Below are 14,983 nucleotides of genomic sequence, written 5' to 3'. Positions count from 1 at the left end.
TGAATGCTTAAAATATTTTCGATCTTTTCAAACATTACGGACTTACGGCTTGGAGTCATGTTTTTCTACTGTAACGGCCATGCTTTTATTGTAGGTCAATCTGGAACATGGAACCAAGGTAATTTAGATATTTCAAGGAGTTTATGAGAAAGAATACATGTACACTTGATGGTCTCGCGTTATATGAGCCTACACAAATGATGATAAGTGATAATAATATCAAGCAAAAGAAACAAGTTTTAGGTTGGATACGAGGATGTTGGAGACGCAGTCGCAGTGGCTTGTGATGTGTCATAAGAAAAAATATATATGTAAATTAATAAATTAATAACTCTATAAATTAATAAAATACGAAAATACCAGTATTATTAATTTATAGAAATTTTTATATATACTGTAAAAGTAGGTTTTAGGTTAGATACGAGGATGTATAAAAAATATATCTTAAAATAGAAAAATCTAAAAAGAAAACTTTATGTAAATTAATAACTCTATAAATTAATAAAATACCAAAATACCAGTATTATTAATTTATAAAATTTTTACACTATATATATATATATATATATTTAAAGTAGGTTTTTATCCTTTTTATTAGATCAAATAAGCAAGCAATGTACCAAAAATTGAATCATAAGCACATTTCTTAAAAACAACCAAGATCTTAGTTAATTATCTATACAAAATTAAAAGTCAGCTGGGCATATGAATTCATTAATCGTCAAGTGCATATTAGTTTTAAACGTTGAGTTGGTGATAGTGAAAGATACTACTACATATATATTTTTAAGTGAGGAAAGTACTTAGAACTAGCCCTGGGAACGGATCCGGATATCCGGGAAATTTAGGGTATCCGGATCCGTCGGATCCGTGGATTTAATATCCGGAACTGGATTCGTGGTTTCCGGATATCCGGGTTTCGGATATCCGTCTCGATATTCTATTATCCGCGGATATCCGGATCCGGATCCGTCAAAATAATTAAAAATAATTTTTTTAACAAAACATATTAATTTTTTTTAATATAATACATAAATTAAATATTTATAAATATATTTATATATGTTTATAATATTGTAAAAACTAAAATATAATATTATAAGATTAATTCATGTATAAATATTAATATATCAAATATAAATATTAATAAAATTAAAAAATTTAATGTATTTTAAAAATACGGATCCGGATCCAGATATCCGGACCTAAAAATTAAGATATCCGGATCCGGATTCGGTTTGCACGGATCCAAGATTTTACTATCCGGATTCGGATCCGGGCACCCCGGATATCCTATTTTTGGAGCGGATCCGGAGCGGATCTCGGATCGAATCCGGATCTCGGATAATAAGTCTCAGGCCTACTTAGAACATAGATTTTAGTCTAAGAGACTGTCATAAAATTTCAGAAATCAGGTACAACAACGTTAATAAACATATTTTAATATTCGAATAATCTGTATGCGATAGTTAGGCACCTTTTAAGAAACTATATTTCTGAATGCCTAAATAGATCTTTTGAAAGTTATTTTAGAAAATTCATTTTGTTTAGATCCGATTTTTAGAATACTATTTTTAAAAATTTAAAGTTGCTTGAAAAACGCAATGCATATTATAATATTTCAACTCTTTTTAGTCGCACATACTTAAGAAAAATAAATTTATAAGTTTACAAAAACCAACATTCTAAAATGTATAAAATTTACTTAAAACATAAATTTAAAAGACATAATTCGCGCATAGCGCGGAAAAAATATCTAGTTCTTATAAGGGCCGCCGGCTCATTAACCGTATGGCCCGTGTATATTATAAAATAGTTAACATGTAAACAAATGTCGAATGGTAAGTTTATTGAAATTGTGACAAAAAAGAAGAAGAAAAGTTTAATGAAATTAAAGCATTTTGTTTGTGTAAAAGCAACTCAACGGATAAAAATCCAACCACAGATTCTTATCTTTTTTTTATATTATTCTTTTTAGTTTAATTATTTTTTGTAATTAATTTTTTGCTCTTTCTAAAAAGTCATAGCTATTAAAAACATGACATCTGGAATGCTAGTATTAGGACGGATTGTAAAAAAACATCAAATAAAGACCCAATTATCTTTTTCTCCAACTTTTTCTTATTTTTTAATTTTTTTATTGCAAGATACTCCCTTTTTTTCTACGGTTGGAGGTACTCTAAATCCATAACAAAATCTCAATATCTCTACTACTCTTTATATCTCTTTCAACGGTCACGCTCACGATATTTCGTGGTCTTCTTTTTCCTCACACAAAGTTTCTTAGGCCAACTCCACTAACCTTTATGCTTACTACCTTTTACCACACTTTCATCTTTAGAGATCTTAATGGCTTCATCCTTGTGCTCTTTAAATCTGCTGCTCTACTCTCCCCTTCCTCTGCCAAGATCTGTACTCCACACCCAATAATTATATAATCAGTATTCTTGTCATAGTTTCCCCTGCAGCAAGTGTCTCTCCTGCCGCTGAATTCAAACATAATGTCGCTGCTAGTCGTATCAGCTTCAAGGGATATGTGTTCTTCAAATAGGTCCCCAGAAAATACTACGAAGTGTTCAGTTAAGAGTTGAAGATTCCACAAAGAGAATTTAAGTTCGTCGATGATAACCCCTTTGCTACTTAGACGACAAACAAAATTGTGGGAGAAGAACGGTTGGGTTGGAGAAAGCAGGAGGCAAGCCTTAAATCTTGATGATGCAGAGAAAGTCATTGAAGAGATGGTTATGGAGTTTTTATTGCCTTTGAGAGTAAACTCTGCAGGGACTTTTTTACTTGGTAACAATAAAGACTTGTAATCCCATCGTTGTATGATTGCCCTTCTTGCTTCTTCATCTAATGACAAACAGTTGACAAACCTGACTTCTCTGGTTGGATCGTAGAAAGAAGATATATTCTTCGTTTCATAGAACGAGAAACATACGCTTTTGAGGGATTCACAAAAACTTGCATAGAGTTTCCGAAGCGAAGGCGGGAGACTCTGCAGTGACACTAGCTTTCTGCAGTTGCTGATGTTAAGAGACTTAAGACAAGGGATACCAGTGACACAATCTGGAACCCACTTTATATCACTGTTGCTTAGTTCTAGATTTGTCACACCTAGCGGGATATATGTTAATATCTTGAGCCTTCTGCTGCCCATATTAAGCCATTCAAGACGAGACCAGCGTCCAACAACGGATGGAGGAATATCTTTTATCTTTGTGTTTGTCACATAAAGATATTTTATGTTGCTAGAAATGTCTGGAAACGTTCTCAACTGGGAGCAATCACTCATGTTGACGATCTCAAGAGATACTAAGTTGATGTTGGTGGGAATAACTCGTAGCTTTTTGCAGTAGCTCATGTCCAACTCTTTCGGTTTGTGTAGATTCCTAACAGAAGACGGAAGCTCCACCAAACTTGAGCAGGACGAAAGTGATAGTGTCTCAAGATTAGTAGCCTCGGAAAGATTTGGAATTTCTTTCAACCTCGAGCAATGGCTCAGAGTTATATTCTTGAGATTTGGAAGGGGCTTCATGTTAAACACAAAAAATGAGACATACCGTACTTAGGTCAAAGCATTAGAAAAATATTTAAAAGTTAAAAATAGCCACCTGGATTCCACCCCATATCTTTTCAAGAATGTGGCTATTTTGCATCGAAATCTCGATGAGATTTTTAGGCTGAAACTTTGGAGGAAGATGTTTTCTTGGGTAATCAGACCAATAGAGTAACTTTAGATGAGATTTCATGTCCTTTGCTATTCTCAGTGTATTGCCATTTCCTGAATTCCATATCTTTAAGAATTGATGATTAGGCATTCGTTCAAAGGCTCGCCCACTTATAGAGACTTTGCCCATCGTAGACATATCAAATGATATACCTATGACCGATCCAATGCCCTAACAAACATTCCAAAAGAGAGCTGATGCAACTGTTATCACGAAATTAAAAAAAATCTCAAGAGAGATATGTAAGAACTTGCTGTTTCCTTTGTTAGAACATCACGAATCTCTTCGGGCTCAACTAAAAATTGACGTTTTCCAGGTTCATCTGACTGTTCATGAACTACTTATCTACCCAGCTGTTGGAGCAATGAGTGCATCACTACTGTATGAAAATGGGTCTCGATTTGCACAAGAGATTTGACGGCTGGTGTCTTCAGCCCATTTTCGACATCCAAATTACTGTCAGTGAGCATGCTTGTCACATAATCAACGTTATCATGGTGGAAATTATTGTTGAAGAAGCATGCGATGTGGAGAAACAGAGATTGATCTTCTCTCGACAATCTATCATATCCCACTCTTAGCACGTCCTCAATCTTTCTGTCAAGATTATTTTCGATCCTAGATAGATGAAGTTCCCACTCTTCCTTGCTCTCCCCACGTAAAGATGAACCCACAACACAAAGGCCTAGCGGAAGATTGCCGCAAATATTTGTTACTTTATTTGCAACCACTTCAAAATCATCTCGTACATAACTTTGTTTGAACGCTGATAAACATAAGATCTCCAAAGCTTCTTTTGGCAGATGGAAATTCCACATGGTATGTATCATCAAAATCCCATGCGCCTTCAAAATATTTTTATCTTCTGTGGTAATGATGATCCGACTTCTGGAACCAAACCAACAAGGCTAGTTTGCCAAAACCTCTAGTTTCTCTAGATCGTCTAGGTCATCAAGAATGATGTTGAACCACAACGGCGAAACTATTTCACTCAATAACTAGAATCAAACACACAAACTCGCTGATACACTCTCTGACGAACTCGACGACGTAAGTAAGAAAGTTGAGTTTGTAGAATAATAGAGATAGGAAGAAGAATGCGAAAAAGATAGAAAATGGACACAAGAAATTGTTTACCCAGTGGTTCACCTAGAATGGTTTACGTCCACTGGGGCCTGGCAAGAGGCAATGCACTATAATCTCAAGTACAAAGAATATAGAACCTCTCTTTCTCTCACAACCAAAGCTCACAAACCAAGCTAGGTCTTTTCTTGGACAAAGGAGAAAGAGTACACACGAGCTTCTCTTATATAGTAGGAGTCTATTAGGTTAACGTAGTCGGATTAGGGCATTCGCCCCTTTCCATAAACCTATTAGGAAATATTCCAAAATACTTGCAACTTCCATAACTCCATGAAAGTAATATTTCCATGATCCTGCCGGCTTCCATATCTCCATAAAAGTGACATTTCATTTTCCTAACATGACATCCTTGTCTTGGTTTAAGTTACTCAATCTTGTTTGATTTCCATCACCAAATCCTGATGCAGTCCCTGACGGATTCTCTGACGTAGCCACTGATGAATCCCAACAAACTCCACCTTGATGACATCAAACATGATCCACTACTTAGGTTAATCAAACTCGTGCTTTGCCAGGCGATGCTGAATGCTCCTCAGTGTTCGGACATCCCAAGGAAGTCCACCGCTTCCTCAAACTTCTTAACCGGAACAACCTTGGTTAATATATCAGCAGGATTCTTAGAAGTACAGATCTTCTTCACACTTACATCACCTTGAGCGATAATATCCCTGATGAAGTGCATCTTTCTGCTGATGTGCTTAGTCCTCTCATGATACACATTGTTGTTGGCTAGACACAATGCACTTTGAGAGTCACACGATATCTCCACCGTGTCTTTCTTGAATCCAAGCTCCTCCGCTAAGCCCCTTAACCACATTCCTTCTTTGACCGCTTCAACCAGCGCCATATACTCTGCTTCAGTCATTGACAGAGCCACTACACTTTGTAGACTTGATCTCCAGCTGATTGTATTACCACCAGCCATGAAAACATAACCTGAAATCGACCTTCTCTTGTCCAGATCTGAAGCAAAATCAGAATCACAGAAACCTTCAACCTTAAATACATCATTCTTCCTGAAGCACAATTTCAGATCTTGTGTTCCCTTCAGGTACCTTAATACCCACTTAACCGCAGTCCAATGAACCATCCCAGGCTTACTCATAAACATGCTAACCAACCCCAATGCATATCCCAGATCACACCTTGTGCCTATCATAGCATACATTATGCTTCCGATAGCATTAGCATATGAAATATCCTCCATACTTGTCTTTGCTTCAGCATCGTCTAAGGCAGACAATTTGAAATGTGCACCAACAGGCGTTGACACACTCTTTGACTCATCCATGTCGAATACCTTGAGAACCTTCCTGATATAACCAGATTGAGATAGTGTCAGAATCCCCTTCACACGATCTCTCTCAATATCCATTCCCAAAATTCGTCTTGCTAGACCCAAGTCCTTCTTCTCAAATCTACTGCTGAGTAGCTGCTTCACCTTCATGATCTCTGATGCATCCTTTGACGCAACCAATATATCATCCACATATAATAGTAGATAGATGTACGTACCATTGGTTAACTTCTTGATGTAGACACAGTGATCATATTCACTCTTCATAAATCCATGACTAACCACAAACTGATCAAAACACTTGTTCCATTGTCTTTGTGGCTGCTTTAGTCCATAAAGAACCTTCTGAAGTAGACAAACGTGATCCTTTTTCCCTTTAACCTAAAATCCCTCTGGTTGCTCCATGTAAATCTCTTCTTCAAGTGTACCATGAAGAAACGCAGTCTTTACATCAAGTTGCTCAAGCTCCAAATCATGATTCACTGTAATTGACAACAAGAACCTTATGGACACATGTTTCACGACGGGTGAAAACACATCTTAATAGTCAATACCCTCCCTCTGAGAGTATCCCTTAGCAACTAACCGAGCCTTGAATCTAGGCTTCTCAACACCAGGTATACAAGACTTCATCTTAAAGACCCACTTGCAGCCTATCACTTTGCGCTTACTAGGCCTTCTCACAAGCTTCCAGGTTTGGTTCTTATCCAGTGAAGTCATCTCTTCACTACATGCTTCATCCCACTGCTTTCTCTCTTTGCTGTTCATCGTTCCATGATAGTCTTGAGGTTCCTCGGCACATACGTCATCAGCTACATATAACGCAAACGCTGCTATATCCTCCGAGTCAGAGTACCGTGCAGGTGGCACTATTCTTCTCCGAACTCTATCCCTTGCTAGCTGATATCCTTCAAGACTTTCACCTTGTTCATCATATGCGTCAACAGCTACTTCAGGTGTTTCGTCAACAGCTCCACCTGAAGGTTCAACTTCTGGTCCTAACGTAGATCTTGCTATTTCTCCCAGCACAGTCTGATTTCTTAGCTTCTCTGTGACATCTGCTTTAACCTCACAGACACTCAAATCCTTGTAGACTTTATCTTCTGCAAATAACACATTCCTGCTTATAACACACTTCTTCTCTTCAAGAAGCCAAACTTTGTATCCTTTCACACCTGATGGATAGCTGACGAAGATTCCCTTTTTAGCTCTAGCCTTGAGCTTTCCTTGATCTGCATGGATGTAAACCACAGATCCAAATCTTTTTAGGTGCAGATAACCGGACTTCTTGCCCAACCAAAGTTCCTCCGGAATGTTCCCATCTATTGCAGAAAATGGACTCATGTTTATCACATATGCTGACGTAGACACCGCTTCAGCCCATAATTGTTCCTCTAGACCCGACTCAGCCAGAAGGCACCTCACCTTCTTCTTGACTTGATTCTCCACCAACTTCTTCCATTCACTGAATTTACTAAAGGCTTCTCTTTTAGGAGCTAGGAAGTATACCCAGACCTTCCTTGTGTAATCATCGATAATAGATAGGAAATATTGCTTTCCTGACAGACTTGGCGTCATATTTGAAGATCCCCATAAATCAGCATGTACATACCTGAGAGCTTCACCTTTATCATGTCTTTCGATGTTGAAGCTCAACCTCTTCTGCTTCCCCATCACATAGCTCTCACGGAACTCCAAAACTCCAATCTTCCTCTTATAGATCACCCCTCTCCGGGAAAGAATCTGTAGATTCTTCATACTCATTTGCGCAAGACGTCTATGGCACAAGACTGTCTCATCCATAGAAGTAAACAGCAGTGTCAGGAAGAAACCATCTATGGATGAGACAGGTACAATGACCTAGACAAGGTTACCATGCTTGTAAAACCTAGTCTTCCCATGTCCACCACTATGCCCAAAGCGTAACACATCCAAGGTTCCAGTAGATATCAAGTTCCTTCTTAATTTTGGAATATACCTGACATTCGTGAGCATCTTGACAGAACCACCATAAGCTTTTATGTTGATTGTACCAATCCCTTGCACTCCAATCGCGCAATCATTACCAAAAAGAACCTGTCCTGAAGCCAACTCTTCAAACGTGTGAAACCAATCTCTCCTACATGTCATGTGGTAGGAGCATCCAGAATCAATCACCCACTTATCATGATGCCACATATCTGCTACCGACAGTGCATCATCCGCTGATTCACGATCTATCACAACGGCTGCTTCAGCTTCGTCTTCTCCTCCGCCATACTTCTTCTTGTAGGCGTAGCACTCCCTCTTGGTGTGCCCCTGCTTCTTGCAGTTCCTAGACCCTGAGATCGATCTAGACTTTTCCTTTTCTTTCAGATCCTGATCTTTAGACCTTGCTGCACTTGTCACCTCTTCCAACGACAATGTATCCTTGCCGTACTTAAGCGTTTCCTTGAGAGAGTTTAACCGTGAAGGAAGCGAATTCAGGAGTAGAATCGCTTGTACCTCCTCTGACACAGTTACATTCACGCTCGACAGGTGAGAGACAATCTTCAAGAAGTCATCGATATTCTCATCCATAATCCGAGTATCGACCATCTTGAAGGTATAGAATTTGTGCTGCAAGTGAATTTTATTCGGTAGAGTCTTCGAAAGATATAACCTCTACAGTGTAGACCATGTAGAAGCAGCTGACGTACACAACTCGATCTTCCTTAGCACATGATCTCCAACATTGAGAATGATCAGATTCATCGCCTTCTCTGATCTTTCAAGCCTTTTGGCTTCCTCTTTCACCAACCTCTCCCTGAATACATCTTCGTCTTCATCCTTCCTCATCACTGACGCAGAAGGTGACATAGACTCTTCTAACACATCCTTTAAACCAAGGACAGACATATGCACAAGCATCCTCTTCTTCCACAATGAGAAGTCACCCTTCCCATCAAAACGCTCCACCTCAATTCTTGACTTCGCCATTGACAACGATACCAACCAAGGCTATGATACCACTTTGTTGAACCACAACGGCAAAACTGTTTGACTCAAGAACTAGAATCAAACACACAAGCTCGCTGATACACTCTCTGACAAACTCGACGACGTAAGTAAGAAAGTTGAGTTTGTAGAATAATAGAGATAGGAAGAAGAATGCGGAAAAGATAGAAGATGGACACAAGAAATTGTTTACCCAGTGGTTCATCTAGAATGGTTTACGTCCACTGGGGCCTGGCAAGAGGCAATCCACTATAATCTCAAGTACAAAGAATATAGAACATCTCTTTCTCTCACAACCAAAGCTCACAAACCAAGCTAGGTCTTTTCTTGGACAAAGGAGAAATAGTACACACTAGCTCCTCTTATACAGTAGGAGTCTATTAGGTTAACCTAGTCGGATTAGGGCATTCGCCCCTTCCATAAACCTATTAGGAAATATTCCAAAATACTTGCAACTTCCATAACTCCATGAAAGTAATATTTCTAGAATCCTGCCGACTTCCATATCTCCATAAAAGTGACATTTCCTTTTCCTAACATGACATCCTTGTCTTGGTTTAAGTTACTCAATTTTGTTTGATTTCCATCACCAAATCCTGACGCAGTCCCTGACGGATTCTCTGACGTAGCCACTGATGAATCCCAACAAATGATAACCACTTTTTGATCTTGTAGCCATTCTTTTATGGCACATAAATGATATGCCCTGACATCCCTTTGGTTGAAAAGCTTAGACAGAAGTTGGTTTTGCAAGCCCAGCTTGGAATCATATTCATCAACACCAATTATGCTCTTATAACTTCCCTTGAGGTTCCCCATAAAGCATTTAAGTCGGAAATCACCAGAAAGATGATTGAATAAAGCTCTAGCAATAGTGGACTTACCAATTCCAGCAGGACCCCAAATCCCAATCATCTTCACATCATCACACTCAAAGCATAACAAACTGATCAGTTTGCTCAAATGAGCTTGCAGTCCCACTATCTTGTCGAAATCCCTTGACAGTGTAACATTCAGTTTGTTCCAAACATCTGTGGTACACTTTTCGACTATGTCTGCTTCATCAGTCCTAACTGTAATCATTGTGGGATGGTTATGGTTATTAGGTTATTAGTCCAAACGTCTTTGTCATAGCTTCTCTGAATTCTCTCTAATTTGTATCTAATGAGATATTTGAATACTATACTTTTATAATCATTGTGGGGTGGTTAGGGTTTATTTGGTTAAATCAGATGGAGGAAAACTGTAAGTAACCCAAAAATCACTGATATGGAAAGGTATGTGTAATAATTATTTGGCAAAAAAACGGCCAAGAATTATCTTTGATATGCTGTACGATCTAACGAACCTAACATACACTTAGGAGAAGCTTCCACCACTGTCCAATACTCCAGTCTGTCCTCAAGTAGTTTCAGCTCCAAAGAGCCGAGTTACCCAAGATTCCACATCTGTAACACTAACTAACCGCCTCTCCGATTGACCTAAGCAATCGCTTCTCGAGCCTTCCAATCAACCATGCTTCTCAAACCCATGCATAAAGACTGATATCCATTACGACAACATAAACGAAAAAGAAAAGCCTTTTCACACCACCGGCAATAAGCTTTAAGATCTTAAAATTTTGTGGCTGAGAGAAAAACAAGATTTGGAGAGAGACGTGAGAGATTACATACTAAAAGTAATTTTATTGTTATAATTGATGATAGTTTGTGGCTTATTGAAAAAAGGAACAAATCAACTGCAGTTAAATGTGCAGACGCATGCTTTGTCTTTTATACTGTCTTTTGTCTTGTCTCTTACATTTGCACACTCGCCTGTTTCATGTAACCATTTCCACTTCAAAGCGCACTGAAATAAACACACCATAGGTTGGCAGCTTTCTTCTCCTACTATATAATCAAGACATGGTTGTTCTCCTTGCCTTTCCTTTGTTACCATTCCTATAATAAATATTCAAAACATAGCTTCAGTTTTAATAAAACAAAACGTGGGGATAAAAGTGCTATAAAAACATGGAAAATATTATATGTCTTGATGTGTAAAATAAACCTAACACAAGGATGACCATAAACATAGCAAGAATAATGGCTTTCGTCATTTTATGATACAACATAAATAAAAGTTTGAAAGAAATTCAAAGTGAGTGTAATAGTAGTGATGTATATCTGAATATCATATATGCATATGTAAATATCACAAAAATCAAAATAGCTAAAAATCAAGAGTATACGTTGTAAATGGAAAAAATCTTATAAAACAGAAATAAAATATATGTGAAATAATCAAATAGAAAAAAATAAGAACCTAATAAACCACAACTGATAAGATTATATGATTATGAATAAATAAGTCAACAAATAATAAAATAGATGCTGAAAATAAAAACTACTTATAAACAATATTGGCAAGAAGTATTAGAGGCTTACTGGATTAAGAATTTAACAGAATTGAAACTATACCTGATCCAAAGAAATTTAATATATGAGTATTTTTTTCCAAAATTATTGTTACGAATATCAAAATTATTTGGAAACTTTCAGGGAGTTTGAATTGTTTTTAATATTTAAAATATTTAAAGTGATAATTTCAATTTTAATAAATCTATTTTAGTTATTTACATTTTTAACATATAAAAAATATATATAAACTTCAAAATTTATTTTGGGATAATGTTTAATTATCATTTCAAAAGTTTTAACTTTTTTAAAAGTGAAGTAAAAGAAAAGTTTAACTTTTTATGAAGTTTCAAATAGAATCATAGGATATGGTATATTGATTTTTAAAAAATATAAATTATCTTTTCAATCTCCCCAAATTCTATTTGATGGCTTTTGTTGAAAGAATCCATATTTTACAATAAACCAGAATTTTGAAAAATTTATACAAATGATTTATCCAATAACTTTGTATTCAGATATTATGTAAATCATACATATGATAAGGGAGGAAATCTCAGTTGTATATGTGGGATATGGAAAATGCAAAAATTATTGGTGATTTAGTTAGATTTCTTCTCAAATTTCGGATACTTTGAATGATTAATTTGTGTTTTACAAAAATTGCATTCAATACCTATAAAAACCTAAATTTGTTAAGTAACCAAAAACACATTCTTTCTTCTCCTTTCTTTTCTAATCTCTCTCTACTTTCTCTCAACAAAATTAATTGTTCTTTTTTTATTATCACACAGATAAGCCCTTATTATTAATACTTTTATTTCATGGACTTCTAAAAAGTGATATTTGTTGTAGAGATGAGAAAATACTTATGTATGTATATGTGTTTATATTTATTATAAATATTAAAATAAATACTTGAGGAAGAGTGAATGTGGGAAGAGATTTAAAGTGGAAGCTTTCATATTCATGTCTCACTTGTCTCATGGCATGAGGATCAAAAGGATTCTGATCTGGCTGATATTTTGTGGGAAGCTTAGCAACTCAGTGGGTAAGAACTTATCGAAAGGATTTAGAATTCAACAATTGAATCTTTTGTTATCTAGATTTTAGTGAAGTTGGTGGTTGTCACAATTTTTTAGTAGTGCTATCTTGAGTGTTTGGTAAATCCAACGGTGAGATCTTTTCTGATTGATCTGAGATATAGCAGAGGTGTTGTTGATTTGTTCATCTTGGATTCGTACGAGATTAGTCTTTGGTTGTCGGAATCCTTGTAATCTGAGGTCGTTTTGTGGCTGCTTGTTTTGAAGCTCTTGTGTTGCTCTCTTGTTGTTTGTATCTTGGGCTGGAGACAACTCTTTTTAGCTAGAGATGCTGCATCTACTCAGGGTGTTGAATAGAGAGGACGTGGTTTTACTCATATCCATTTTTGAGTTGACTACGGTTTCCTAGTTTTTCCTTCTCACATCGAGAAGTTTTTCAAGTAAAAATTTTTTATCGGCTTATAGCTTACTTGTGCAATAACATTTTAGCTCATGAGATATTTCATTTGCTAAATATCAAATTAAGCTATCTAGTGAAAATACTGGAAAAAAAACTAATTCTATATCGTGCTTCATAATTCGATGAGCGACAAAAAAAATTGGAAATCCATAATTCGATGAGCGACAAAAAAATTGGGAAAAAAATGACTCTAATGAGGAGGAGGGAAAATCCTGTGAACAATTCAAGCTGAAGAGTCACGTGACAATACATGTGAAGCAATTAAAACGCAACTACACCCAGTTTAATCTTCCCCTCCGGTCACATGAAACTGTAGAAAACTATTCATCCTTACTTTCATCTCCAGGACCAGTTATGAGAAAATATCAAGTAGTGACAAGTCAATAATAAAATGTATATAAAGTGATCAAGGGAAAAATACAAATCTGATCGCATAAACAAAAATGATAGAAATAGAAAACTATAACATGAAAATATCATGACGATCAAGAATTTTGCTGAATATTTTCTGAAACAATAGTTTTACTTAAAATGCATATATTAAAAAATGAATAAAATGTTTATTTTTTAACTCATGTGCCAAGTTTTATATCTCAATTTCTTAAAGTCAATTAGAGAAAGAAAATACTATTTCTACATTCAAAATATATAAGATCAATTTACATTTTAAATAATACGGTGGAACAGTGTTTTAACGCATTAGACGTTTAAATAAATTTCTAGTACCTAACCGTATATGCGGACGCCTAAACAAAGAATATATATATTTAAAAAGTATAAGTATAAAATTAATATATACACACTAGTTCTATAACAATAAACATAATATATTTCAAATATAATTTATATGTATAAAAATATAGTTTAATATATATAAATAGTTTCAAAGTATAAAACTTAAAACATGTCTAAATATATTAAAATGATAAATTTATAAATTTAAAATTGTTTTGCAAATAATTATATAATTAATATAGTCATATAAATACATAAGATAAGTAACAATTAATATAAATAATAGCATTAATAAAATATAATATTAATACATTAATTTTTAACATTAATGTTTAAAATATACCTAGAGTCTAGCAAAAAACCGTCTAAACGTTATTATACGTCTGAACTATATAAATCCGCATGAAACACTTTATAACATGAAAACGATATGTTCGATTATTGTGTAACGCCTATACACCACCTAGGCGGATGCCTAAACCGTGTAATCAATGCAAATATTTAACAATGAATAATGAACAAGCTCACCATTCAGGAAGCACATGAGAACATATTCTATTTCATGAAAAGATGTAATTTTCATAAGAACCCCAATCAAATTAAATAAATAAACGTAAGATAGAAGAATCCATCTCGTGCACAAAACTCGCAACATAAATTGAAGGCGTGAAGCTAAGAGATGCATGCTTGACCCCTCTTGTGCCACTACTATATAAAGAAGAGATGGATGTTGTGTTCTAAGGCAGGTGTGTTATTATTACACTCATTCACTCATATAACACTGCTTATAAAATTTAGAATTAATTAAACAAAAACGTTGTTGCTGATCCTTGAAGGGAAGAAGAAATTTAATTATAGGATGCCAAAGGTTAATGATGGCTCCTACTTACTAATTATGCCTTAATTAAAAAAGAAGATGATGCTACCAACCAATGGTAATAATTAATTATATTATGCATGGCACCAAATTATCTCATAATTTCTAGTTAGTAATTTATGTAAAGCATAAAGTCAGCCTGTTTTCACAACACACAACCTTGTGGTTCTTGGGATCAAAACAAGATTGGTTTTGACAAAAATCTTGAGACCTTTTTGGGTACAGAAAAAGAAAACCAAAAGATTGTAGGACCATAGAAAGGTAGGAAAAGGTAAGGTATATCATGAGAAATCATATCGTTCCCTACTGTAAATGTCTTCTTATC

The 14,983-nt window shown here is 35.6% G+C and overlaps 1 protein-coding gene across 1 annotated transcript; it reads right to left on the bottom strand.

The window, feature by feature from the left end:
* Window positions 1-2,320: 2,320 nt before the first annotated feature.
* On the bottom strand, window positions 2,321-3,860 carry LOC125585851 (disease resistance protein RML1A-like). Its single transcript, XM_048755553.1, has 2 exons — window positions 3,615-3,860; window positions 2,321-3,532 (listed from the first exon to the last, which is right to left on the bottom strand). The coding sequence occupies exons 1-2, from the start codon at window positions 3,858-3,860 to the stop codon at window positions 2,321-2,323; spliced, it is 1,458 nt and encodes a 485-aa protein (XP_048611510.1).
* Between the last annotated feature and the right edge of the window lie 11,123 nt (window positions 3,861-14,983).

The sequence above is a fragment of the Brassica napus genome, chromosome C4 (genome assembly GCF_020379485.1).
Source record: "Brassica napus cultivar Da-Ae chromosome C4, Da-Ae, whole genome shotgun sequence".
Classification (NCBI taxonomy): domain Eukaryota; kingdom Viridiplantae; phylum Streptophyta; class Magnoliopsida; order Brassicales; family Brassicaceae; genus Brassica; species Brassica napus.
Note: the sequence above shows the minus strand (reverse complement) of the source record. Positions and strands in the feature narration are given on the sequence as shown.

Coding starts and splice junctions, on each gene's coding strand:
- LOC125585851 (XM_048755553.1), bottom strand. CDS start 3,860: ATGGGCAAAGTCTCTATAAGTGGGCGAGCCTTTGAACGAATGCCTAAT. Junction 3,533..3,614: donor AGATATGGGGTGGAATCCAG/GTGGCTATTTTT, acceptor TTTAACATGAAG/CCCCTTCCAAATCTCAAGAA.